The 26,891-nt window shown below is 54.4% G+C and overlaps 1 protein-coding gene across 4 annotated transcripts in view; it reads left to right on the top strand.

The window, feature by feature from the left end:
* Nucleotides 1–26,677, top strand: part of GIGYF1 (GRB10 interacting GYF protein 1) — a 30,009-nt gene extending 3,332 nt beyond the window's left edge. The window contains exons 2-26 of one of the 4 annotated variants that reach the window (XM_073583683.1): nt 6,502–6,560; nt 7,084–7,136; nt 9,421–9,550; nt 9,631–9,726; nt 13,221–13,332; nt 13,471–13,579; nt 13,654–13,694; nt 13,776–13,952; nt 14,033–14,253; nt 14,355–14,466; nt 14,708–14,890; nt 14,979–15,118; nt 15,196–15,346; nt 15,514–15,680; nt 16,144–16,235; nt 17,487–17,582; nt 17,960–18,060; nt 18,149–18,231; nt 18,316–18,444; nt 18,520–18,690; nt 18,771–18,934; nt 21,009–21,157; nt 21,262–21,416; nt 21,536–21,665; nt 21,844–26,677. In XM_073583683.1, the coding sequence (XP_073439784.1) occupies nt 7,102–7,136; nt 9,421–9,550; nt 9,631–9,726; nt 13,221–13,332; nt 13,471–13,579; nt 13,654–13,694; nt 13,776–13,952; nt 14,033–14,253; nt 14,355–14,466; nt 14,708–14,890; nt 14,979–15,118; nt 15,196–15,346; nt 15,514–15,680; nt 16,144–16,235; nt 17,487–17,582; nt 17,960–18,060; nt 18,149–18,231; nt 18,316–18,444; nt 18,520–18,690; nt 18,771–18,934; nt 21,009–21,157; nt 21,262–21,416; nt 21,536–21,665; nt 21,844–21,896 (2,997 nt within the window). In that variant the 5' untranslated portion in view covers nt 6,502–6,560; nt 7,084–7,101 and the 3' untranslated portion in view covers nt 21,897–26,677. Of the gene's footprint in view, nt 1–6,501; nt 6,561–7,083; nt 7,137–9,420; nt 9,551–9,630; nt 9,727–13,220; nt 13,333–13,470; nt 13,580–13,653; nt 13,953–14,032; nt 14,254–14,354; nt 14,467–14,707; nt 14,891–14,978; nt 15,119–15,195; nt 15,347–15,513; nt 15,681–16,143; nt 16,236–17,486; nt 17,583–17,959; nt 18,061–18,148; nt 18,232–18,315; nt 18,445–18,519; nt 18,691–18,770; nt 18,935–21,008; nt 21,158–21,261; nt 21,417–21,535; nt 21,666–21,843 lie in introns of all 4 variants that reach the window. The other 3 variants (XM_073583682.1, XM_073583681.1, XM_073583684.1) reach the window with 3 other exon arrangements.
* The last annotated feature ends 214 nt before the right edge of the window (nt 26,678–26,891 follow it).

Consider the following 26,891-nt stretch of genomic DNA (forward strand, 5'->3'; position numbering starts at 1 on the left):
TCTGACTGGGATGATTTAGCAAATCCTGCTTTGAGCAGGGGGTTGGACCAGATGGCCCAGGAGGTCCCTTCCAACTCTATGATTCTATATACCCATCATACACATCCTCCATCCCATAGTCCTGTGCCCATATACCCATCACACATCCTCCATCCCATAGTCCCGTGCCCATATACCCATCATACATATCCGCCATCCCATAGGCCCCTTCCCATATACCCATCATACACATCCTCCATCCCATAGTCCAGTGCCCATATACCCATCATACACATCCTCCATCCCACAGTCCCGTGCCCATATACCCATCATACATATCCTCCATCCCATAGTCCCGTGCCCATATACCCATCACACATCCTCCATCCCATAGTCCTGTGCCCATATACCCATCATACATATCCTCCATCCCATAGTCTCTTGCCCATATACCCATCATACATATCCGCCATCCCATAGTCCCTTGCCCATATACCCATCACACATACTCCATCCAATAGTCCCATGCTCATATACCCATCATACATCCTCCATCCCATAGTCCCGGGCACATAAACCCATCACACATCCTCCATCCCATAGTCCAGTGCCCATATACCCATCACACATCCTCCATCCCATAGTCCCGTGCCCATAAACCCATTACACATCCTCCATCCCATAGTCCCGTGCCCATATACCCATCACACATCCTCCATCCCATAGTCCCAGGCACATAAACCCATCACACATCCTCCATCCCATAGTCCCGTGCCCATATACCCATCACACATCCTCCATTCCATAGTCCCATGCCCATATACCCATCACACATCCTCCATTCCATAGTCCCATGCCCATATACCCATCACACATCCTCCATTCCATAGTCCCATGCCCATATACCCATCATACATCCTCCATCCCATAGTCCCGTGCACATAAGCCCATCACACATCCTCCATTCCATAGTCCCATGCCCATATACCCATCACACATCCTCCATTCCATAGTCCCATGCCCATATACCCATCATACATCCTCCATCCCATAGTCCCGTGCACATAAGCCCATCATACATATCCTCCATCCCATAGTCCCGTGCCCATATACCCATCATACATATCCTCCATCCCATAGTCCCGTGCCCATATACCCATCATACATATCCTCCATCCCATAGTCCCGTGCCCATATACCCATCATACATATCCTTCATCCCATAGTCCCGTGCCCATATACCCATCATACATATCCTCCATCCCATAGTCCTGTGCCCATATACCCATCATACATATCCTCCATCCCATAGTCCTGTGCTCATATACCCATCACACATCCTCCATCCCATAGTCCCGTGCCCATATACCCATCATACATCCTCCATCCCATAGTCCAGTGCCCATATACCCATCATACATATCCTCCATCCCATAGTCCTGTGCCCATATACCCATCATACATATCCTCCATCCCATAGTCCTGTGCCCATATACCCATCACACATCCTCCATCCCATAGTTCAGTGCCCATATACCCATCATACATCCTCCATCCCATAGTCCTGTGCCCATATACCCATCACACATCCTCCATCCCATAGTCCCGTGCCCATATACCCTTCATACATATCCACCATCCCATAGTCCTGTGCCCATATACCCATCACACATCCTCCATCCCATAGTCCCGTGCCCATATACCCGTCATACATATCCTCCATCCCATAGTCCCGTGCCCATATACCCATCACACATCCTCCATCCCATAGTCCAGTGCCCATATACCCATCACACATCCTCCATCCCATAGGCCCATGCCCATATACCCATCATACATATCCTCCATCCCATAGTCCCGTGCCCATATACCCATCACACATCCTCCATCCCATAGTCCAGTGCCCATATACCCATCACACATCCTCCATCCCATAGGCCCATGCCCATATACCCATCATACATATCCTCCATCCCATAGTCCCGTGCCCATATACCCATCCTCAATCCCATTATGACATCACTGTCACCATTGCAACCTATTATAACTTTTTGACAGTTAGAGTGATCAATGAGTGGAACAGGCTGCCACGAGAAGTGGTGAGTTCTCCTTCAATGGAAGTCTTCAAACAGAGGCTGGACAGACATCTGACTGGGATGATTTAGCGAATCCTGCTTTGAGCAGGGGGTTGGACCAAATGGCCCAGGAGGTCCCTTCCAACTCTACGATTCTATGACATTGTCACTATGGCAACCATTATGACAACATCGTGGATATACATACACACATACACTCGTTTTTATATACACTGCTCAAAAAAATAAAGGGAACACTTAAACAACAGAATCTAACTCCAAGTAAATGAAACTTTTGTGAAATCAAACTGCCCACTTAGGAAGCAACACTGGCTGACAATGTCACCTGCTGTTGTGCAAATGGAATAGACAACAGATGGAAATTACTGGCAATTATCAAGACACCTTCAATAAAGGAGTGGTTCTGCAGGTGGGTGCACAGACCACATCTCTGTACCAATGCTTTCTGGCTGATGTTTTGGTCACTTTGGAATGTTGGTTGTGCTTTCACACTCGTCGTAGCATGAGACGGACTCTGCAACCCACACAAGTGGCTCAGGTAGTGCAGCTCATCCGGTGTTCTGCCCTCTGAGTATAGGGCAATATGTTTGTATTATGTGCTGGTTTAGTTATCACCATCTAGTGGTGGCTGAATTTATAGCTGTCTTAAATAGCTTTATAGCCTGTGTCTTTAACAGAGCAATGCATTGTGGGATTGAAGCAATGTATTCTGGGATGAGGGAGATGCCATTTTCTTCTGTGTATTTCATAGGACGCACGTTGTTTACTTGTCCTCCAGTAACTCCCCAACTTGAGTTCGATATCCGGGTAACGCATATCTGGTAAGATTAATATCTTTTCTTGCAGTGTTACAGAGATGTTATTAACTGTATAACCAGTGCTCAGTAGGTGTAATTAGACACCTGTGTATTCTGTGTAAAGTTTGCATCACACTGTATACTTCCTGTAATTGTGTTAGCTGTGTGAACATCTGCCCAATACTTACCCATGTCGTTTGTATTCTTTATTGTTTTACCGCATGTTCTATACTCTTCACCAATAAACAAGTTAGACTACAGAGAACAGTCTGCTTATTTGGAAGACAGAGACGTGGTTTATGCTGTATGCTGGAGTGCACACCGTGTCAACGTGTATGAAGGCGGAACAGCCAGGATGGCACATCAATGCGAGCTGTGGCAAGTAGGTTTGCTGTGTCTGTCAGCGTAGTGTCCAAAGGCTGGAGGCGCTACCAGGAGACAAGCCAGTACAGCAGGAGACATGGAGGGGGCCGTAGGAGGGCAACAAACCAGCAGCAGGACTGCTACCTCCGCCTTTGTGCAAGGAGGAACGGGAGGAGCACTGCCAGAGCCCTGCAAAATGACCTCCAGCAGGCCACAAATGTGCATGTGTCTGCACAAACAGTTAGAAACCGACTACATGAGGATGGTCTGAGGGCCCAACATCCACAGATGGGGGTTGTGCTCAAAGCCCAACACCGTGCAGGACGCTTGGCATTTGCCACAACACCAGGATTGGCAAATTCGCCACTGGTGCCCTTTGCTCTTCACAGATGGAAGCAGGTTCACACTTAGCACATGTGACAGTGTGTGGGGAGCGATCTGCTGCCTGAAACATCCTTCAGCATGAGCGGTTTGCAGTGGGTCAGTAATGGTGTGGGGTGGCATTTCTTTGGAGGGCCTGCTCCTCCTGTTCCTCCTTGCACAAAGGCTGAGGTAGCAGTCCTGCTGCTGGGTTGTTGCCTTCCTAAGGCCCCCTCTATGTCTCCTGGTGTACTGGCCTGTCTCCTGGTAGCACCACCAGCCTCTGGACACTACGCTGACAGACACAGCAAACCTTCTTGCCACAGCTCACATTGAAGTGCCAACCTGGATGAGCTGCACTACCTGAGCCACTTGTGTGGGTTGTAGAGTCCATCTCATGCTACCACGAGTGTGAAAGCACAACCAACATTCAAAAGTGACCAGACATCAGCCAGAAAGCATTGGTACTGAGATGTGGTCTGTGGTCCCCACCTGCAGAACCACTCCTTTTTTGAGTGTGTCTTGATAATTGCCAATAATTTCCATCTTTTGTCTATTCCATTTGCACAACAGCATGTGAAATTGATTGTCACTCAGTGTTGCTTCCTAAGTGGACAGTTTGATTTCACAGAAGTTTGATTTACTTGGAGTTAGATTCTGTTGTTTAAGTGTTCCCTTTATTTTTTTGAGCAGTGTATATAGATAATTCTCCAGAGCTGCACTCAATATTCTGCTGGTGCAGTCACTGTGTACATACATTACATTACTGGTCCTGAGTTACATCCTGTATTATACTCCAGAGCTGCACTCACTATTCTGCTGGTGCAGTCACTGTGTACATACATTACTGATCCTGAGTTACATCCTGTATTAGGCTGAGTTCACACGTGGCGTCTTTTTCGCGTTTCCGCGGCGGTTTTAACCGCGCGATTTTGCCGCGAAAACGCGAAAAATAAGCATCCCATGCATTCCTATGGGATTCCGCAATGCTGTGCTAATGCTGCGGTTTTTACCGCGGCGGAATCGCTTCGCGGTAAAAACCGCAGCATGCTCATTAATTTGCGGAATCGCGGCGATCCCGCACCCATAGGAATGCATTGTTCCGCTTACTTCCCGCATGTGGCTGTGCACACCATGCGGAAAGTAAGCAGAACATTTGCGGATGGTACCCACGGTCCGGAGGAGAGGAGACTGTCCTCCGGGCTTTGGGTACCATATCCCTGTAAAAAATAGAATTTAAAATAAAAAATATTGTTATTCTCACCCTCCGGCGTCCCGCGCAGCCTTCCCGCCTCTCTTCACGCTCTCGTTCCCAGTAGTCCTTTGCGAAAATGCCCGCGATGGCGTCCGTTCTCGCGGGATCGCGAAGTCTCGCGGTCATTCGCGCGACGTCATCGCGAATGACCGCGAGACATCGCGATCCCGCGAGAACGGACGTCATCGCGGGCATTTTCGCAAAGGATTACTGGGAACGGCTGCGCGGGACGTTGGAGGGTAAGAATATTAAATAACACCGTTTTTTATTTTTTTTTTACATTCTATCTTTTACTACTGATGCTGCATAGGCGGCCTCAGTAGTAAAAAGTTGGTCACACTCGTCAAACACTATGTTTGACGAGTGTGACCAACCTGTCCATCAGTTCTGCAAGCGATGCTACAGATCGCTTGGAAAACGCTAGCATTCTGCAAGCTAATTACGCTTGCAAAATGCTAGTTTTTCAGCGGGAATTTAAAATGCGATTTTCCCGCGGACTGGAATTCCGGAATTCTCGCTGTAATTTCCGCGAGAGTTCCGGTACGTGTGCACTTAGCCTTATACTCCAGCGCCTCACTCACTATTCTGCTGGTGCAGTCACTATGTACATACATTACATTACTGATCCTGAGTTACATCCTGTATTATACTCCAGCGCCTCACTCACTATTCTGCTGGTGCAGTCACTATGTACATACATTACATTACTGATCCTGAGTTACATCCTGTATTATACTCCAGAGCTGCACTCACTATTCTGCTGGTGCAGTCACTGTGTACATACATTACTGATCCTGAGTTACATCCTGTATTATACTCCAGAGCTGCACTCACTATTCTGCTGGTGCAGTCACTGTCTACATACATTAGTGATGGGGAGGGCAGGAGTGTGGGTGACCAGGGGCAGCGCTGGGTGCTGTGAGGCTTTTCCGCAGTGTAGATCCTTGTGGAATGTTTGCAGTTCTCATCAGTAACCATTGAAGCGCTGGACTGACCCTGTAGTTGTGAAATGTGCAGACCGTGAGTTTTGTCAGATTTTTGGCGCCTTTGCTCGTGCTCACTGCCTCCTGCAGAGCTGCATTCTGCCACTTCGGTGCTGCACTCTCCCAGCCTGTCGTGTTGGTGTCTGCAGCGCTGTTAGTGCTGCTGCCGTGTTTGGGCCGGGCCGGCTTTGCACCCTGTAGCAGCATCTCCTGTATGTGTTTGGATCCAGTCTCTTCCCCAGCTTGCTGACTGTTTCCTCCGTCATTGGTTGGTGTCCACACACTTGCTTCTCGGCGTCTTCTGGTCGTCGTCCTTCTGTGCAGTGATGTCATATCACAATCGTTCTGGATTTGTTGTTTTTCTGCCGAGTCGTCGTTCTGGATAATGACAGCCGGTTGCTTTCTCCACCTCTCGCGGCCTCCTCTTGGGCGTGTGCCGCTGATAGTGAGTCCCGTCCTGAGTCTAGTGGGCAGGTTTTGGGGGTCTCGGTTCTGTCAGTTATTTGCTGTGCGAGTGGGCACCTTGCTGCTCCCAGCCCATCATGCAGTGCTCTGTGCCCTGAGCCAATCACGTCTCCCCCCCCCCCCCCCAGGTGGAGAAGCTGCAGCTGCATCCCCCCATGTATCCAGAAATGCTGTGCACTAATGGTAAATGTTTGCCTCATCAGGTCCGATCGGCAGATTCATCCCATGAACCGAGATCGCTGACGGAGCATTCCACACACAGGTGTGTACGTTTCGGCAGAGCCTAATAATAGCCCACCTTATGTAAATGCTTGTCTGATATTGTCTGGGGGTGGAGTCTAATATTAGCCCATGTGTCATCACGTGTCTGGTGGGCGGAGCCGGACTCCAGGTGGGCGGAGCTGTGTAACAGCCAGACACAGGCCCACGTGGTGGAGGGCTTCCTCCAGTCACCGCCGTTCTTGCTCTGGGCGTGTGCGGTGTATACCGCTATCCTGTCTGATAATGCAGGAACTGGCAATTAATAGTGCCGTGCTGGAGTTACACACTTGGGTCCCGATTGTCTGCAGCGTCTCACTGGTGGTCCGGGACGTCAGCGCTGCATCCATGGTGGACACATCCACCTCCCCTAAAAGCAGCTTTGTTTTCATCCGTCCAGTAATCTGACAGCAGGTTCCAGATCAGCAGTGAGATGTGACGAGACCCCCAGGTGCATCATTGGCGGGGGTCTGAATGAGAACTTCCTGTGGACGTCGGGTTCACTCTGCGCCTTCTTCTTCCTCCAGGTACCTTTTCTTCACATCATGGCTGCTGAAACACTAAACTTCGGGCCGGAATGGTGAGTGCTGATGTCCTGCAGTAAGGGGCGGTCAGTGAGGAGGCCACCCCCCCGTGTATAATGGTCAGTGAGGAGGCCCCCCGTGTACAAGGGGCGGTCAGTGAGGAGGCCACCCCCCGTGTATAATGGTCAGTGAGGAGGCCCCCCGTGTACAAGGGGCGGTCAGTGAGGAGGCCCCCCCCGTGTATAATGGTCTGAGGAGGCCCCCCCCGTGTATAATGGTCAGTGAGGAGGCCCCCCCCGTGTATAATGGTCAGTGAGGAGGCCCCCCCGTGTATAATGGTCAGTGAGGAGGCCCCCCCCCCGTGTATAATGGTCCGTGAGGAGGCCCCCCCCCCCCGTGTATAATGGTCCGTGAGGCGGCCCCCCCGTGTATAATGATTAGTGAGGAGGCCCCCCCGTGTATAATGATTAGTGAGGAGGCCCCCCCGTGTATAATGATTAGTGAGGAGGCCCCCCCGTGTATAATGATTAGTGAGGAGGCCCCCCCGTGTATAATGGTCAGTGAGGAGGCCCCCCCGTGTATAATGGTCCGTGAGGAGGCCCCCCCGTGTATAATGGTCCGTGAGGAGGCTCCCCCGTGTATAATTGTCAGTGAGGAGGCCCCCCCGTGTATCATGATTAGTGAGGAGGCCCCCCCGTGTATCATGATTAGTGAGGAGGCCCCCCCGTGTATAATGATTAGTGAGGAGGCCCCCCCGTGTATAATGGTCAGTGAGGAGGCCCCCCCGTGTATAATGGTCAGTGAGGAGGCCCCCCCGTGTATAATGGTCAGTGAGGAGGCCCCCCCGTGTATAATGGTCAGTGAGGAGGCCCCCCCGTGTATAATGGTCAGTGAGGAGGCCCCCCCGTGTATAATGGTCAGTGAGGAGGCCCCCCCGTGTATAATGGTCAGTGAGGAGGCCCCCCTGTGTATAATGGTCAGTGAGGAGGCCCCCCCGTGTATAATGGTCAGTGAGGAGGCCCCCCCGTGTATAATGGTCAGTGAGGAGGCCCCCCCGTGTATAATGGTCAGTGAGGAGGCCCCCCCGTGTATAATGGTCAGTGAGGAGGCCCCCCCGTGTATAATGGTCAGTGAGGAGGCCCCCCCCGTTTTTAATGATTAGTGAGGAGGCCCCCCCCGTGTATAATGGTCAGTGAGGAGGCCCCCCCGTGTATAATGGTCAGTGAGGAGGCCCCCCGTGTATAATGGTCAGTGAGGAGGCCCCCTCCCCCCCGTGTATAATGGTTAGTGAGGAGGCCCCCCGTGTATAATTGTCAGTGAGGAGGCCCCCCCTTGTATAATGGTCAGTGAGGAGGCCCCCCCTTGTATAATGGTCAGTGAGGAGGCCCCCCCGTGTATAATTGTCAGTGAGGAGGCCCCCCCGTGTATAATTGTCAGTGAGGAGGCCCCCCCGTGTATAATGGTCAGTGAGGAGGCCCCCCCGTGTATAATTGTCAGTGAGGAGGCCCCCCCGTGTATAATTGTCAGTGAGGAGGCCCCCCCCGTGTATAATGGTCAGTGAGGAGGCCCCCCCGTGTATAATGGTCAGTGAGGAGGCCCCCCCGTGTATAATGGTCAGTGAGGAGGCCCCCCGCTATCTCCTTTTTGCACCCGTTCTCCCGCTGATATGCTTTTATAATAACGCCTTGACTGCACCACCCGGTGAGTGCCGCTCTCTTTTCTACCGTTTTTTGCTGTGCGGATTAGCTCATTTTCCATGAATGTGCACCTAAGGGTAAAGCAGTCGTGTTGCCGGCTGCGTCTCTTTTATACACGTGTGATGGTTCGGATTTGTGGACTGTTGTGATGGTGCTCGCCTCCTGTTTCTAGACAATGTATATGTAGTGTAAATGTGTTGATAGACTACAGCCAGGATCCAGCTCTTCAGTGACATCACCGCCCTGCTGACTCTCTCCGGGGGGGCCGCCCTGCTGACTCTCTCCGGGGCGGCCGCCCTGCTGACTCTCTCCGGGGCGGCCGCCCTGCTGACTCTCTCCGGGGCGGCCGCCCTGCTGACTCTCTCCGGGGGGGGTGCTCTGTGCTTTGCTTGATCCTGTAGTCTTTGACGCTGTATGGGGTCTGTCTTGCGCTCCATAGACTTGCATTGTATAAGCCTCTTCACACAGCGAGCTATTCTCCCCGGCGGTTCTGCAGAGCGCCGCCGACGTCACTGCTGAGCAGAGCTAGATCCTCAGGAAGGCTCGGATCTGGGGAATTCATGGGAGGCTCGTCTAACATGGGGCTCATGCGGAGGGCGGCCCCTGAAGGTGACATATAGTAATCTTCATTTTCTCCCCCCAGGCTTCGTGCACTATCCAGTGGGGGGTCCGTTGCTTCCCCTCCTCCTTCCCCCGCTATGCCAAAGTATAAACTGGCGGAGTATCGCTATGGACGAGAGGAGATGTTGGCACTTTATATAAAAGAGAACAAGGTGGGCACTGCGTCATGGCAGCGGGGTATTGTGTGTCATGTGACCATGGCGCTAGAAGGTCTTTTCCTTCCTTTCTGCAGGTTCCCGAAGAAATGCAAGATAAGGAGTTTGCTGTGATCCTGAACGATGAGCCGCTGCAACCCCTCGCCCTACTGCCGCTGACCGAGGAGGAGCAGGTACAGATGATGGGCCGATCCCCTGGTCAGGTGTTCCTGCACCAACCTCACCACTTCTCTCTGCTCCCCCTCCCTGTTTTCTTCCCCCTCTCTGGCCCCTCTCGCTTTCCCTCTTTCGCTCGCGCTCTTTCCCTCTTTCGCTCGCGCTCTTTCCCTCTTTCGCTCGCGCTCTTTCCCTCTTTCGCTCGCGCTCTTTCCCTCTTTCGCTCGCGCTCTTTCCCTCTTTCGCTCGCGCTCTTTCCCTCTTTCGCTCGCGCTCTTTCCCTCTTTCGCTCGCGCTCTTTCCCTCTTTCGCTCGCGCTCTTTCCCTCTTTCGCTCGCGCTCTTTCCCTCTTTCGCTCGCGCTCTTTCCCTCTTTCGCTCGCGCTCTTTCCCTCTTTCGCTCGCGCTCTTTCCCTCTTTCGCTCGCGCTCTTTCCCTCTTTCGCTCGCGCTCTTTCCCTCTTTCGCTCGCGCTCTTTCCCTCTTTCGCTCGCGCTCTTTCCCTCTTTCGCTCGCGCTCTTTCCCTCTTTCGCTCGCGCTCTTTCCCTCTTTCGCTCGCGCTCTTTCCCTCTTTCGCTCGCGCTCTTTCCCTCTTTCGCTCGCGCTCTTTCCCTCTTTCGCTCGCGCTCTTTCCCTCTTTCGCTCGCGCTCTTTCCCTCTTTCGCTCGCGCTCTTTCCCTCTTTCGCTCGCGCTCTTTCCCTCTTTCGCTCGCGCTCTTTCCCTCTTTCGCTCGCGCTCTTTCCCTCTTTCGCTCGCGCTCTTTCCCTCTTTCGCTCGCGCTCTTTCCCTCTTTCGCTCGCGCTCTTTCCCTCTTTCGCTCGCGCTCTTTCCCTCTTTCGCTCGCGCTCTTTCCCTCTTTCGCTCGCGCTCTTTCCCTCTTTCGCTCGCGCTCTTTCCCTCTTTCGCTCGCGCTCTTTCCCTCTTTCGCTCGCGCTCTTTCGCTCGCGCTCTTTCCCTCTTTCCCTCGCGCTCTTTCCCTCTTTCCCTCGCGCTCTTTCCCTCTTTCCCTCGCGCTCTTTCCCTCTTTCCCTCGCGCTCTTTCCCTCTTTCCCTCGCGCTCTTTCCCTCTTTCCCTCGCGCTCTTTCCCTCTTTCGCTCGCGCTCTTTCCCTCTTTCGCTCGCGCTCTTTCCCTCTTTCGCTCGCGCTCTTTCCCTCTTTCGCTCGCGCTCTTTCCCTCTTTCGCTCGCGCTCTTTCCCTCTTTCGCTCGCGCTCTTTCCCTCTTTCGCTCGCGCTCTTTCCCTCTTTCGCTCGCGCTCTTTCCCTCTTTCGCTCGCGCTCTTTCCCTCTTTCGCTCGCGCTCTTTCCCTCTTTCGCTCGCGCTCTTTCCCTCTTTCGCTCGCGCTCTTTCCCTCTTTCGCTCGCGCTCTTTCCCTCTTTCGCTCGCGCTCTTTCCCTCTTTCGCTCGCGCTCTTTCCCTCTTTCGCTCGCGCTCTTTCCCTCTTTCGCTCGCGCTCTTTCCCTCTTTCGCTCGCGCTCTTTCCCTCTTTCGCTCGCGCTCTTTCCCTCTTTCGCTCGCGCTCTTTCCCTCTTTCGCTCGCGCTCTTTCCCTCTTTCGCTCGCGCTCTTTCCCTCTTTCGCTCGCGCTCTTTCCCTCTTTCGCTCGCGCTCTTTCCCTCTTTCGCTCGCGCTCTTTCCCTCTTTCGCTCGCGCTCTTTCGCTCGCGCTCTTTCCCTCTTTCGCTCGCGCTCTTTCCCTCTTTCGCTCGCGCTCTTTCCCTCTTTCCCTCGCGCTCTTTCCCTCTTTCCCTCGCGCTCTTTCCCTCTTTCCCTCGCGCTCTTTCCCTCTTTCCCTCGCGCTCTTTCCCTCTTTCCCTCGCGCTCTTTCCCTCTTTCCCTCGCGCTCTTTCCCTCTTTCCCTCGCGCTCTTTCCCTCTTTCCCTCGCGCTCTTTCCCTCTTTCCCTCGCGCTCTTTCCCTCTTTCCCTCGCGCTCTTTCCCTCTTTCCCTCGCGCTCTTTCCCTCTTTCCCTCGCGCTCTTTCCCTCTTTCCCTCGCGCTCTTTCCCTCTTTCCCTCTTTCCCTCTTTCCCTCTTTCCCTCTTTCCCTCTTTCCCTCTTTCCCTCTTTCCCTCTTTCCCTCTTTCCCTCGCCCTCTTTCCCTCGCCCTCTTTCCCTCTTTCCCTCGCCCTCTTTCCCTCTTTCCCTCGCCCTCTTTCCCTCGCCCTCTTTCCCTCGCCCTCTTTCCCTCTTTCCCTCGCCCTCTTTCCCTCTTTCCCTCGCCCTCTTTCCCTCTTTCCCTCGCCCTCTTTCCCTCGCCCTCTTTCCCTCTTTCCCTCGCCCTCTTTCCCTCGCCCTCTTTCCCTCTTTCCCTCGCCCTCTTTCCCTCGCCCTCTTTCCCTCGCCCTCTTTCCCTCGCCCTCTTTCCCTCTTTCCCTCGCCCTCTTTCCCTCTTTCCCTCTTTCCCTCTTTCCCTCTTTCCCTCTTTCCCTCGCCCTCTTTCCCTCTTTCCCTCGCCCTCTTTCCCTCTTTCCCTCGCCCTCTTTCCCTCTTTCCCTCGCCCTCTTTCCCTCTTTCCCTCGCCCTCTTTCCCTCTTTCCCTCGCCCTCTTTCCCTCTTTCCCTCGCCCTCTTTCCCTCTTTCCCTCGCCCTCTTTCCCTCTTTCCCTCGCCCTCTTTCCCTCTTTCCCTCGCCCTCTTTCCCTCTTTCCCTCTTTCCCTCTTTCCCTCTTTCCCTCTTTCCCTCTTTCCCTCGCCCTCTTTCCCTCGCCCTCTTTCCCTCTTTCCCTCGCCCTCTTTCCCTCGCCCTCTTTCCCTCGCCCTCTTTCCCTCGCCCTCTTTCCCTCGCCCTCTTTCCCTCTTTCCCTCGCCCTCTTTCCCTCGCCCTCTTTCCCTCGCCCTCTTTCCCTCTTTCCCTCGCCCTCTTTCCCTCTTTCCCTCGCCCTCTTTCCCTCTTTCCCTCGCCCTCTTTCCCTCTTTCCCTCGCCCTCTTTCCCTCGCCCTCTTTCCCTCTTTCCCTCGCCCTCTTTCCCTCTTTCCCTCGCCCTCTTTCCCTCTTTCCCTCGCCCTCTTTCCCTCGCCCTCTTTCCCTCTTTCCCTCGCCCTCTTTCCCTCTTTCCCTCGCCCTCTTTCCCTCTTTCCCTCGCCCTCTTTCCCTCTTTCCCTCGCCCTCTTTCCCTCTTTCCCTCGCCCTCTTTCCCTCTTTCCCTCGCCCTCTTTCCCTCTCCCCCTCGCGCTCTCTCCCCCTCGCGCTCTCTCCCCCTCGCGCTCTCTCCCCCTCGCGCTCTCTCCCCCTCGCGCTCTCTCCCCCTCGCGCTCTCTCCCCCTCGCGCTCTCTCCCCCTCGCGCTCTCTCCCCCTCGCGCTCTCTCCCCCTCGCGCTCTCTCCCCCTCGCGCTCTCTCCCCCTCGCGCTCTCTCCCCCTCGCGCTCTCTCCCCCTCGCGCTCTCTCCCCCTCGCGCTCTCTCCCCCTCGCGCTCTCTCCCCCTCGCGCTCTCTCCCCCTCGCGCTCTCTCCCCCTCGCGCTCTCTCCCCCTCGCCCGCCAGCCTTCACCACTTTTCTCCACATTTCTTTGCAGAGGAACTTCTCCCTGTCTGTGAACAGCGTTCCTGTGCTGAGACTGATGGGGAAAGGAGCAGCCCCGGCCCCCACAGGGGTGAGCCGAGGCCGGGGCACCGCACGGGGCCGGGGTAAGGCTCTATAAATGTCTGGTGATCGGAGGTCTGCGTCTGCCTCCTTCTGTATCACCGGTTGGACCCCGCTGATCAGGCGTCACTAGTTGAGGGTCCGCTGCGTGCACTCATGCTGATCACTGTCCGCTCCTTCAGGCCGCGGCCGTGGGGATCCTGCTGTCTACCAGCGAGCTCTGGATGATGGAGACTCTGGATTTGGCCGTGGAGCTCGGGAGATTCACCGGAGCCAGAGCTGGGATGACAGGTGGGGGCACCGCTCCCTATGGGCGCACATCGGGGGGCTCTGGGGTCACTTTGTAATTGCTACTCTCATTTCAGAGGGGAGAGGAGGTTTGAGAAGCCTATCAGGAGGGAAGCCGGTACGTCATGTGATTCAAGCCGCCCCATCCCTGAGCCCTTATCCTGGATGCATTCTTCACTCTGGTCCTCTTCTCCTGCAGTGCGTGTGGGCTTTGAGGAGAGCGCGGTACCATCGAGAAAAGAGTTTGCTCGTTCAGACAGTGACAACTGGCGCACCCTGCGTGATGGGCAAGAGGAGGATGAGGAAGGCAACTGGAGGCTGTCCGTCTCCCGGAGAGACGACCGCTGGCGCTCTACGAGCCCTGGAGGCAGCACAGGTCGGTCCCGTTGATGGCCCGGTGACCCGCGCCTCTGCTGGGGCTCGTGCATCTCACCTGTCACGTGTTTTACTTTTCAGAGGGGCCGCGGTCCGCAGGATGGAGGGAGCACGGGGACCGGCGGCGGAAATTTGATTTCGAAATGGTGCGCGAAGAAGGCAGTGCTGCCCCGAGAGGAAGTGGACGTGGTGGCGAAAACGCACAGGAAGACGACCGTGACGGGCTTCCTGAGTGGTGCATGGAGGATGAGGACGACGAGATGGGAACATTCGATTCCTCCGGGGCCTTCTTATCCTTCAAGGTGAGTGGACGGTGGGTCATCACCGGAGGTGGAGCAGTAACAAGGCCGTCGTTACAGGAGGGCTCTTCTGGTAGAACAATAACGGCTGTTATCTTCCACAGAAAAGCCCCAAAGAGACCATCATGGAAGAGCAGGAGCTGGAGTTCCAGGGTGTGGAGGAAGAGGAGGATGAGGACCGGGCGGAGGAAGGTGCAGACCGGCCCGGAATGATCAGTAAGGGCAGGAGGGTGCTGACCGCGTGGGTGGGAGGGTATGGAATCCTCCAGCAGCACAGAGGATTTCAGATGTAGACTGTGCAGACCACCTGTGAGGGCACAGGATCTTCCAGCAGCACAGATGATTTCAGGGAAGCAATGTTTTGGCATCTTTGGGGAGATCACAGGATAAGAGTGAGGTCCTCTGCAGCGCAGAGTATTTCAGGAGCGGTCTCCTGACTCTTGCACTCTTTCTCCAGGTGATGAACAGTTGGCCGCCTCAGAGGACTCTCAGCAGGAGCCGCCGTGCCAGTCTCCGGAGCAGAGCGGGTCTGTTTGGGCTGCTGGGGTGTACTCGGAGGAGAGCGAGCACGCCCACGACACCTCTACAAATGGAGAGGATGGGGCCCTGGTGGAGCCTCCACCGTGCTCAATAGAAGATGGTGAGCGGTGGGACACCTGTGCTGGTCCGGGTTTTCAGATGGCTGAAGACCACCCACAATATGTTCCTCTTTTGCCCCTGACTTGTAGGAAACCCTGGAGCCTTTGTCCCTTCCTCCGTCTCCCCACTTTCCTCTCTGCCGACCCCTCCATCTCCACCCACAGTTGCTGCTACTGAATTTTCTGTGGGGGATCCGGAGGAGGACGAAGGCATGAAACATCTCCAGCAGGTAGGTGTCTCCCCGCTGCTGCCATCGCTGTGCCTGGCCGGCTCAACCTCACGATGTCCCCTCTGTGTGTCTCAAAGGAGGCCGAGAAGTTGGTGGCTTCCCTGCAAGATTCCTCCCTAGAAGAAGACGGCTTCTCCTCCAGCCGCTCCCATAGTGCTGCTGCTCTGCCCCTGTCCCATGAGGCCGCCATGAAGTGGTTCTACAAGGACCCTCAGGGGGAGATCCAAGGTGCCCGCTGTGTCCGATGGTCTGCTGCTGCTGGTGGTGGATGCAGGATAGGGCAACATACGTGGAGTGCTCGTACTTCTGCTGCATCCACTGCTGACTGTGGCTCGCACACCAGCATCACACACCGCTGCTCGTATCTGACCACCTTCTTTTTCTGCTGCCCGCAGGTCCGTTCAGTACTCAAGAGATGGCGGAGTGGTGCCAGGCAGGATACTTCACCATGTCACTCCTGGTGAAGAGAGGCTGTGACGAGGGCTTTCAGCCCCTGGGTGAGGTCATCAAGATGTGGGGTCGGGTACCTTTTGCCCCAGGACCGTCTCCGCCGCCCCTGCTGGTGAGTCCTGTGCATTTCTCAGAATTTTATTTTGCCAAATGTTGAACAGTCTGATGGATTATTTGTCCTCACAGTGAGCCGTCCGGCTGGTCTCTGCTGGATGCTGATGTAGCAGAGCCTAGGCCGCGGTGCTGTGACGCGCAGTTTGCGCCTGTCTGCCGTCCGCGGTGCCGTGACGCGCAGTTTGCGCCTGTCTGCCGTCCGCGGTGCCGTGACGCGCAGTTTGCGCCTGTCTGCCGTCCGCGGTGCCGTGACGCGCAGTTTGCGCCTGTCTGCCGTCCGCGGTGCCGTGACGCGCAGTTTGCGCCTGTCTGCCGTCCGCGGTGCCGTGACGCGCCTGTCTGCCGTCCGCGGTGCCGTGAAACCGCGTAATGACACATGCCATGCAGAACGCATGCGCCCTCCTACCCTGCGGATAGAGTACCCCCAGCAGGGGCTGTAACGCATCTTTTCTTCTTTCTAGGGTAACATTGATCAGCAGTGCCTGAAAAAACAGCAGGAATTAGCTTTGTATCAGCAGATGCAACATCAGTACTTGCTGCAGCTCATCAGCAGGTAATGCCGCTATAACGTGTGCTTGCTCTTGTACCCCCGGATTTCCCTTCTCTTGTGTAAGTCTTCTCATTATTCCTGCCTCCTGTTCATCTCTATTATACCTTTTACCCTTCACATTTTACCTTTTCTACCCTCGCTTTTGCCATTGTCCACCACCCTGCTTTACTTCCCGCAGCATAGGCTCTTCCCGCACATCATCTCTGTGCTCCATTACTTCATGCAGCATAGGCTCTTCCCGCACATCATCTCTGTGCTCCATTACTTCATGCAGCATAGGCTCTTCCCGCACATCATCTTTGTGCTCCATTACTTCCCGCAGCATTGGCTCTTCCCGCACATCATCTTTGTGCTCCATTACTTCCCGCAGCATTGGCTCTTCCCGCCCATCATCTCTGTGCTCCATTACTTCCCGCAGCATTGGCTCTTCCCGCACATCATCTCTGTGCTCCATTACTTCATGCAGCATAGGCTCTTCCCGCACATCATCTTTGTGCTCCATTACTTCCCACAGCATTGGCTCTTCCCGCACATCATCTCTGTGCTGCTCCATTACTTCCCGCAGCATTGGCTCTTCCCGCACATCATCTCTGTGCTGCTCCATTACTTCCCGCAGCATTGGCTCTTCCCGCACATCATCTCTGTGCTGCTCCATTACTTCCCGCAGCATTGGCTCTTCCCGCACATCAACTCTGTGCTCCATTACCTCCTGCAGCATAGGCTCTTCCCGCACATCATCTCTGTGCTCCATTACTTCCTGCAGCATAGGCTCTTCCCGCACATCATCTCTGTGCTCCATTACTTCCCGCAGCATTGGCTCTTCCCGCACATCTCTGTGCTGCTCCATTACTTCCCGCAGCATTGGCTCTTCCCGCACATCATCTCTGTGCTGCTCCATTACTTCCCGCAGCATTGGCTCTTCCCGCACATCATCTCTGTGCTGCTCCATTACTTCCCGCAGCATTGGCTCTTCCCGCACATCATCTCTGTGCTGCTCCATTACTTCCCGCAGCATTGGCTCTTCCCGCACATCATCTCTGTGCTCCATTACTTCCCGCAGCATTGGCTCTTCCCGCACATCATCTCTGTGCTGCTCCATTACTTCCCGCAGCATTGGCTCTTCCCGCACATCATCTCTGTGCTCCATTACCTCCTGCAGCATAGGCTCTTCCCGCACATCATCTCTGTGCTCCATTACTTCCTGCAGCATAGGCTCTTCCCGTAGATCACTCTTAATGCTCGTGTCGCCTGCAGGCAGCAGTACTCTCAGCAGAAAGCCAGTGATCTAACCGCTCAGCAACAGCAGCAGTTGACACTGTTTCTCCAGCAACTGAACCCCTCAAAATCCAGGTAGTGTCCTCCTTTCACCCGTCAGGCCCATTACTACTTCCCCCAACAGACACTAGTCAGTGACTGACGCCTTCTGTTATGGAAACGGACTGACCTGGGCGCTGTTGGATTGGATAAATTTTCTGCATGTGGGGGCTATTAATCTGCATGCACCCCATAGAGCATGGTGGGGGTAGTCCAGAGTGTCAGTCAGCTGCTTGTAATGCACCCCGCGGTAGAAGCGTAAGACTGAGCGCTGCTCCAATCCTTGTACTTGCAGGGCAGACAGGAGAATCTCCCTTGCTTAATCCCTTCCTCCTCCCTACTCTGTCCTCTTCTCGTGGTTGATGTTTCCAGACTTCTGTCTATTAACTCCTCTGTTCTGTGCTATCCTGCAGGGGGTCCGACGCTGCCCTCCTCCCCGCTATGAACCGATCTCTCTCTGTGCCAGACACTGGATCCCTGTGGGATCTGAATACCTCAAGTACATCGACAGCAGGTAAGTGTCACCGCTCTGGTGTGACATCTGCCCGGGGTGGGGGTACAGGCTCTGCCCTCCGGCCAGTAACCCACTTGTTCTCTGCCAGGTGGGGACTCCGCTCTGTGGGACCTGCCAGTGACTGCCGTATCTCAGGGGCCAATATTGGAGCAGCTGCAGCTGCAACAGAAGGTATCAATGTCTGCACATGGACAAGGCGGGTGTGGGGGGCAGCGCGGTGGGTGTGGGGGGCCACGCTGATAAGGTGTCTCTCAGTTGCAGGAGCGCAGAGAAGCTGAACTCAGGGCCAAGAGAGAGGAGGAGGAGAGGAAGAGGAGGGAGGAGAAGCGGCGCCAGGAGGAGCAGAAGCGCCGGGATGAGGAGGAGATGTACAGGAGGAAGCAGGTGAGTGGTCCTCATTCGTTCCCTGGACCCTGAAGCTTCCTTACACCGAGGTCCTGATCCCTCTGCTTTATCCAGTGTCGTCAACAGCAAGAGCTGCTTCTGAAACTGATCCAGCAGAGCGGGCAGTCATCGTCCTCATCGCCGATGTGGGCCGCTCACGGCAAAGGGGTCTCTCTCAAAGCCATGCTGGAAATGCAGGAGCGTGAGGGACAGATGCTGAAGCAGAGAGCGCAGTCATCAAGGACGGTGGGTTGTGGATGGATATGGTGGATGGATGTGGCGTATGCATGTGGTGGCTGCATTGACTTCATTGTCTTCCTCCACAGCATGGAGGTCTTGGGATGTCCGGTGCCCCCATCATTCCCTCGCAGTGGGGCTCTGATTCAGGATCTCTGTGGGGTGGCCTGGAGAAGAGCCCCTGGGAGGAAAGTGTCAAAACTGGGGCGAGTAGCAGAGGCCTAAGGAACAGCAGAAGTAGCCCATCACTGACGTGAGTACTGCCCATCTCCTGTGCTGCCATAAAGTGTCAGACTGTGTGCCGCCATTCTCTGCTGGAGGCACATAACGCTTAAGGGAATTGGCCTTATTACCTGCATAGCATTGTAATCCTCCCATCTCCCCCCCCCCCCCCCCGCCGCCCTGTGTGTCGCTCTACCCCCCGCCTGTTCTGCCGCTCTACCCCCCGCCTGTTCTGCCGCTCTACCCCCCGCCTGTTCTGCCGCTCTACCCCCCGCCTGTTCTGCCGCTCTACCCCCCGCCTGTTCTGCCGCTCTACCCCCCGCCTGTTCTGCCGCTCTACCCCCCGCCTGTTCTGCCGCTCTACCCCCCGCCTGTTCTGCCGCTCTACCCCCCGCCTGTTCTGCCGCTCTACCCCCCGCCTGTTCTGCCGCTCTACCCCCCGCCTGTTCTGCCGCTCTACCCCCCGCCTGTTCTGCCGCTCTACCCCCCGCCTGTTCTGCCGCTCTACCCCCCGCCTGTTCTGCCGCTCTACCCCCCCGCCTGTTCTGCCGCTCTACCCCCCGCCTGTTCTGCCGCTCTACCCCCCCCTGTTCTGCCGCTCTACCCCCCGCCTGTTCTGCCGCTCTACCCCCCGCCTGTTCTGTCGCTCTACCCCCCCGCCTGTTCTGTCGCTCTACCCCCCCCGCCTGTCCTGTCGCTCTACCCCCCGCCTGTCCTGTCGCTCTACCCCCCGCCTGTCCTGTCGCTCTACCCCCCGCCTGTCCTGTCGCTCTACCCCCCGCCTGTCCTGTCGCTCTACCCCCCGCCTGTCCTGTCGCTCTACCCCCCGCCTGTCCTGTCGCTCTACCCCCCGCCTGTCCTGTCGCTCTACCCCCCGCCTGTCCTGTCGCTCTACCCCCCGCCTGTCCTGTCGCTCTACCCCCCGCCTGTCCTGTCGCTCTACCCCCCGCCTGTCCTGTCGCTCTACCCCCCCGCCTGTCCTGTCGCTCTACCCCCCGCCTGTCCTGTCGCTCTACCCCCCCGCCTGTCCTGTCGCTCTACCCCCCCGCCTGTCCTGTCGCTCTACCCCCCGCCTGTCCTGTCGCTCTACCCCCCGCCTGTCCTGTCGCTCTACCCCCCGCCTGTCCTGTCGCTCTACCCCCCGCCTGTCCTGTCGCTCTACCCCCCGCCTGTCCTGTCGCTCTACCCCCCGCCTGTCCTGTCGCTCTACCCCCCGCCTGTCCTGTCGCTCTACCCCCCGCCTGTCCTGTCGCTCTACCCCCCGCCTGTCCTGTCGCTCTACCCCCCGCCTGTCCTGTCGCTCTACCCCCCGCCTGTCCTGTCGCTCTACCCCCCGCCTGTCCTGTCGCTCTACCCCCCGCCTGTCCTGTCGCTCTACCCCCCGCCTGTCCTGTCGCTCTACCCCCCGCCTGTCCTGTCGCTCTACCCCCCGCCTGTCCTGTCGCTCTACCCCCCGCCTGTCCTGTCGCTCTACCCCCCGCCTGTCCTGTCGCTCTACCCCCCGCCTGTCCTGTCGCTCTACCCCCCGCCGCCCTGTGTGTCGCTCTACCCCCCCCGCCGCCCTGTGTGTCGCTCTACCCCCCCCCCGCCGCCCTGTGTGTCGCTCTACCCCCCCCCCGCCGCCCTGTGTCGCTCTACCCCCCCCCCCGCCGCCCTGTGTGTCGCTCTACCCCCCCCCCGCCGCCCTGTGTGTCGCTCTACCCCCCCCGCCGCCCTGTGTCGCTCTACCCCCCCCGCCGCCCTGTGTCGCTCTACCCCCCCCCCCCTGTGTGTCGCTCTACCCCCCCCGCCGCCCTGTGTGTCGCTCTACCCCCCCGCCGCCCTGTGTGTCGCTCTACCCCCCCGCCGCCCTGTGTGTCGCTCTACCCCCCCCCCGCCCTGTGTGTCGCTCTACTACCCCCCCCGCCCTGTGTGTCGCTCTACCCCCCCCAACCCCCCGCCGCCCTGTGTGTCGCTCTACCCCCCAACCCCCCGCCGCCCTGTGTGTCGCTCTACCCCCCAACCCCCCGCCGCCCTGTGTGTCGCTCTACCACCTTTCCCGGAGCCCTGTGTGTCACTCCAGCCCCACCAGCCCTGCAACCCTGAACTGCTTCTTTCACCCCCAGTGACTCGTATTCTGCTTCTGCCCGGCGCAAGAAAACAGATGACGAGGAGAAGCTCCTGAAACTACTGCAGGGAATTAAGCCTTCAGACGGGTTCACTCAGTGGTGCGAGCAAATGTTACACATCCTGAACACATCCAACAACCTGGACGGTGAGATGCTGCTGTTAATTGGCTGCGCCGACGTCCCCCTGTGCCCGCGCTGACGTCCCCCTGTGGCCGCTCGGCTGATGCCTTCTGTGTCCCTCTCTCCTCAGTCCCCACATTAGTGGCCTTCCTGAAAGAACTGGAGTCTCCGTACGACGTCCATGATTACATCCGCTCCTGTCTTGGGGAAACACTTGAAGCCAAAGAATTCGCTAAACAGTTCTTGGAACGACGAGCAAAGTACAAAGCCAGCCAACGTCAGCAGGTAGGGTCCTCCAGTCACACCCAGATCTGTGTTCACAGCGGTACACTGCATGTAGTTACGGAGACAATGTTAGGTGAGGAGCAGCCATGATGCCTCACCTTCGCCCTCTCCCGCTGCAGGAAGCCGCCTGGTTAGCGCCCTCCATGTTTCCACCACCGCAGAATTCCAAGCCGAGCAGCGGATACGACGTCCAGAGCAGTAAGATGAAGAGGCGGTTTCACATGTTACACTCAGACCCCAGCATACTGGGTAGGTATGGTGGTCCTGCGGCCCCTTACCATGCAACTCCCTGCCCACCTTAGTGGTGCCCTGCCCATATTGTGAGGGGCATCACAGTCACTGCTGGGGGGCGCTGTGCACTGGAGGACCTGCCATGACGCGGCGTCCAGCCATTGCTATAGTGATTATTTTTGTGTTTGCCCCCCAGGTTACTCCCTACATGGCTCCCCTAACGAGATGGAAGCTATCGACGACTACTGAGGCGCTCGTCTTCCTCTGACGCCATCTTTACCTAAGCTGCCGACTTCTCTTGTTTTCGGCAGGTGTACTGCACTGCAAACTTTACCCTTCCTCCGCACGAGGGGGGGCAGAGACTTAGAAAAGGAGGGGGTGGGTGTAATCCCACCCAGAGCCAGGGAGGGGGGGGGGCGTCTGCGTTCCCTCCCCACTCCCCTAAACATAATGCACTCATTTTAAAGCACCTTAAAAAATGCACTTTACAGAAACTGATCAAAAATCTAATTTTCTTTTTTTTCCTTTTTTTTTTAATATATTTTTTTAAACTAAGAAAATTAAAAAAAAAAAAAAAAAAAAAAACACCCGAAAGGAGGGTAAACTGGATTTATTGACCTTTGACTGTTTGTTAGAAATGGACCTTTTGTATTTTTGACTTTCTTTAATTTCTTAAGTTGTTTTTTTTTTAACGTGACAGTTTCTGATTTTGGAGTTTTTGTTTTTTTTGTTTTTTTCTTCCATTTTCTTTTTTTTTTTGTATGAAAGTTAAGTATTCCGGCAACGGATATGGTAAAATATAAAAAAAAAAAATATATATATATATTATTTTGGGAAAAGAAGAAATACAGCCAAATACACTTTCCTCAAAAAATATTTTTCTTTTTTTTTTGCTAAATATATTTTGTTTAAAAAAAAATAAAAAAAAGAATAAAGAGAAAAAAAAATAAAAAAGAACAAAAAATAATAATTAAAAAAAAGGAATTAAAAACAAAGAAAAAAAAGTTTTCAGCGCTTCTTGCAAAACGGCAACGCCCTGCTTTGAGTTCTGTCGAATTTGGGGAGGGTCGAAAGGGGGGGGGTTAATCCATCAAAACTTGAAGAATGCACTTAGCAATTTTGAAGGGGGGATCTTCATTTTTAATGGTTATTTTTTGCACAGATGTAAAATGTTGTGATTTTTTTTTTTTTTTGTTACAAAAACAGCTGAAAAAAAAAAAAAGAAAAAAAAAAAACCCTGATCCCTTTTTGAACTGTTAAAAAATTGTGCTATTTTCCCTTCTGCTCATAAAGGATGCACTTACTTTTCAATAGACGATGCCCATGAAGGATGGCATACGCTGTTAGCAGGATCTGGAGCATTACTGGGCGCCAGGACTTGGGGCCCTCGGCCACATCTGTCCGGGGCCCACACGGGACCGCCCCCCAGTTTTGGGCCTTTCAGTGTTTATTTGGAGGATTTGCACCTTTGCCTTCTGTGTGACTGTGTTGTTTTTTTTTTTTTTTTTTATGAACCTATTTTTTTAATTTTTGTTGTCTGAGGACCCGGTACCTGTTCTTACTCCTGATTTCCCAGACCGTTTGTGTTCTTCCCTTCCTCCTCAGTTAATGTTTTTATTCTGCTTTTGTTTACAAACCGTCCCAACGTGGACACCAATGGCGGAGATGATGGGATGACGGACCCCCTCGGACAGACTTTCTCAAGGGTCCGGAGGAAAAGCCGACGTAGCTTTGGGGCGTGTACGGTGCCGTTGCCTTAATATTGACACCGCCGCTCTCCGCCACCCTTCTGCGGAGCAGACGGGACCAGCTCTACGAACCTTCTTCAGGAGCTTCTCCGGCAGTCGGGAAGGCGTCTTAGCGGCTGTGGGTCCCTACGAAAACTTCAGGAGTGCCACCTTCTAACAAGCTAAAAGGGTTTATCTGTGGACTGGCCGAGAGATTTGTACCCACCAGTGGGGGAAATCGCAAAGTGAACCCTTCCAGGAGGTGCTCTCCGACAAAGCAGTGTTTAAAGGCTGACCAAGGCCGCTGGACATTGTTAGGACTTCCCGGGGGCCCGGGATGGGGACCTTCATGTCTCCCACCCCACCCTCCAAAATAATAGAAAGCCCTTGCAAACTTTCTGGAGCTATACTGTGTACATAGGACTTCAAAGGAAAAAAAAAACGCTAATTTGCCTAAAAAGAGAGGGGGGGGAAAAGCGTCTGTTTGCTGTGGGCTTCATGTTTCCCTTCCCCACAAGAATGTATTAGGGCAGGAGCTGGTATCCAGCACGTCCGCTGCTCCTGGCCCCGCCATCATGGGGGGGCCACGTGTATATAATCGGTGCCCTTGTTTTCTGGGGGTTGTGTACAGTGACGCCCCCGCGCTCACTGCTTGTATATAATTCTCGTACAGCTTATTACAAGTATATTGTGCTGAATGTATAATGTGTATATATAACGTCTGTATGTATGAGCCGGGTGGGGGGCGGCACACCGCAATACTGTACCGCCGCAGCCCCCTGCTCCTACATACAGACCTGTGGCAGGTACGCTCCCAGAGCCGGGCTGTTGGCTGTGTGACCGTATCTACCCCGATATGTGGCCCCCGGATTCTGGGTGCGGGCTCCTGTCCGTCCTGTAATTCGGGGGTCTGTCTCCATCTCCGTACGTGTTATGGCGTACGTCCGCGTTCACTCTACTGCTATTTTGCCTGGTTAATTCCTCTTTAAGGTTTTTTGTTTCTTGTTTTTTTGTGATATTTTTGCCTTATTTCAGTATTAAAAAAAAAAAAAAGAAAAAAAAAGGTTGAAGTGAACAGAATTAGCTTTACCTGCTCGCAGGTCAGCTTCGCCGCGAGCGATCGCTGCGCACCGCGAATCCAGTCACTGGGCTACCTTGGTCTGACGAATTATGTGCACCCCTCTGCTTATGACGTGGTGTCCAGACTAGGGGGCGGACAGAGGGATAGTCGCAGCCTCTGGTAGTCGCATATTTTACAACACCCTCACGGCTCCACGTAGCGACTTAACCTGAGTGTTAAAGCTCTATGGACGGTGGCCTACTCTAGTCACTACCGGAGCTGCATCCAGAGCTGCAGTCACGCGGCTGCCGAGCATCGGTCCCGCTCAGCTGTGTCGTGTGGGTTGTAGTGTTTAGTTTTGTGTTTTTTCTTTTTTTTTTTTTCATTTAACCATACAGTGCCTGGTAAAACACCATATCTCCCATAATGCCTCACAGCAGGCTGCATCGTGTAGCCTTCACACGAAGCCGGTAGATTTGTGTCTGCAGCTCTGGATGTGACTGGAGTATAGGAAGACGTGATGTAATTTACAGGCAAGACCTAGAACATAGAGCAGTGTCATTTATTTTTTTTCTTTTGTACATTAAACCTGGAGAATGGTGATCAGAGGTGGAGCGCTGCAGAGATATATATATGTAGTGCTAGGCGTAGGGATAGACCTGGAGAATGGTGATCAGAGGTGGAGCGCTGCAGAGATATATATATGTAGTGCTAGGCGTAGGGATAGACCTGGAGAATGGTGATCAGAGGTGGAGCGCTACAGAAATACATATATGTAGTGGAAGGCGTAGGGCTAGACCTGGAGAATGGTGATCAGAGGTGGGAGCGCTGCAGAAATATATATATGTAGTGCTAGGCATAGGGATAGACCTGGAGAATGGTGATCAGAGGTGGAGCGCTACAGAAATACATATATGTAGTGCAAGGCGTAGGGATAGACCTGGAGAATGGTGATCCGAGGTGGAGCGTTGCAGAAATATATATATGTAGTGCTAGGTGTAAGGATAGACCTGGAGAATGGTGATCAGAGGTGGAGCGCTGCAGAAATAAATATATTTAGTGCTAGGCGGTAGGGATAGACCTGGAGAATGGTGATCAGAGGTGGAGCGCTGCAGAAATAAATATATTTAGTGCTAGGCGGTAGGGATAGACCGTGAGAATGGTGATCAGCGGTGGAGCGTTGCAGAAATATATATATGTAGTGCTAGGTGTAAGGATAGACCTGGAGAATGGTGATGAGAGGTGGAGCGCTGCAGAAATAAATATATTTAGTGCTAGGCGGTAGGGATAGACCTGGAGAATGGTGATCAGAGGTGGAGAGCTGCAGAAATACATATATGTAGTGCTAGGCGTAGGGATAGACCTGGCGAATGGTGATCAGAGGTGGAGAGCTGCAGAAATACATATATGTAGTTCTAGGTGTAAGGATAGACCTGGAGAATGGTGATCAGAGGTGGAGAGCTGCAGAAATACATATATGTAGTGCTAGGCGTAGGGATAGACCTGGCGAATGGTGATCAGAGGTGGAGAGCTGCAGAAATACATATATGTAGTGCTAGGCGTAGGGATAGACCTGGAGAATGGCGATCAGAGGTGGAGCGCTGCAGAAATATATGTAGTGCTCGGCGTAGGGATAGACATGGAGAATGGTGATCAGAGGTGGAGCACTGCAGAGATATATATTTAGTGCTAGGCGTAGGGATAGACATGGAGAATGGTGATCAGAGGTGGAGCACTGCAGAGATATATATTTAGTGCTAGGCGTAGGGATAGACCTGGAGAATGGTGATCAGAGGTGGAGCCCTGCAGAAATATATATATGTAGTGCTAGGCGTAGGGATAGACCTGGAGAATGGTGATCAGAGGTGGAGCCCTGCAGAAATATATATATATATGTAGTGCTAGGCGTAGGGATAGACCTGGAGAATGGCGATCAGAGGTGGAGCGCTGCAGTAACACACACACACAGCTAGGCGTAGACCTAGGACAACAACAGCGACTGCCCTAGGACTCCATGCACGTTGGTGACATGAACCACAGAGGTCACGGCGGGTCGGTTGGAGGCTAGGAACCATTTGTTTAGGTGTTTTTTCCTTATGACCACGGGATGGCGCCGTTGTATTGATATCTGATGGAGCCGCTACCACTATAATGAATAAAGAGCTTCTCTGTGCAGATATTAAGCTGTCGCCCATGTATTTGCCGATCGTAGAAAATGTGATAATAAATCTGACTGTACAAAGGCTGTGTGTGTTCTCTGCTGGTGGGGGATTGGGGTGGCCACTGTTGCCACGGACCCAGCGGACAGCACGGGGGCTAGTGATTTCCATTGCAGCAGGAGCTACCAATCACAGTACAGACCCCCCCCCCCCCATACCCAGTTGCCGGCATTGTACAGATTAGGTAACGGGTGAGCAGGTTATAGCTTGTGCATGGCCCAAAGAGAGGCTGGACTTC

Source organism: Dendrobates tinctorius, unplaced genomic scaffold, assembly GCF_039654945.1.
Source record: "Dendrobates tinctorius isolate UK_male_01 unplaced genomic scaffold, ASM3965494v1 ptg000080l, whole genome shotgun sequence".
Taxonomy (NCBI): Eukaryota; Metazoa; Chordata; class Amphibia; order Anura; family Dendrobatidae; genus Dendrobates; species Dendrobates tinctorius.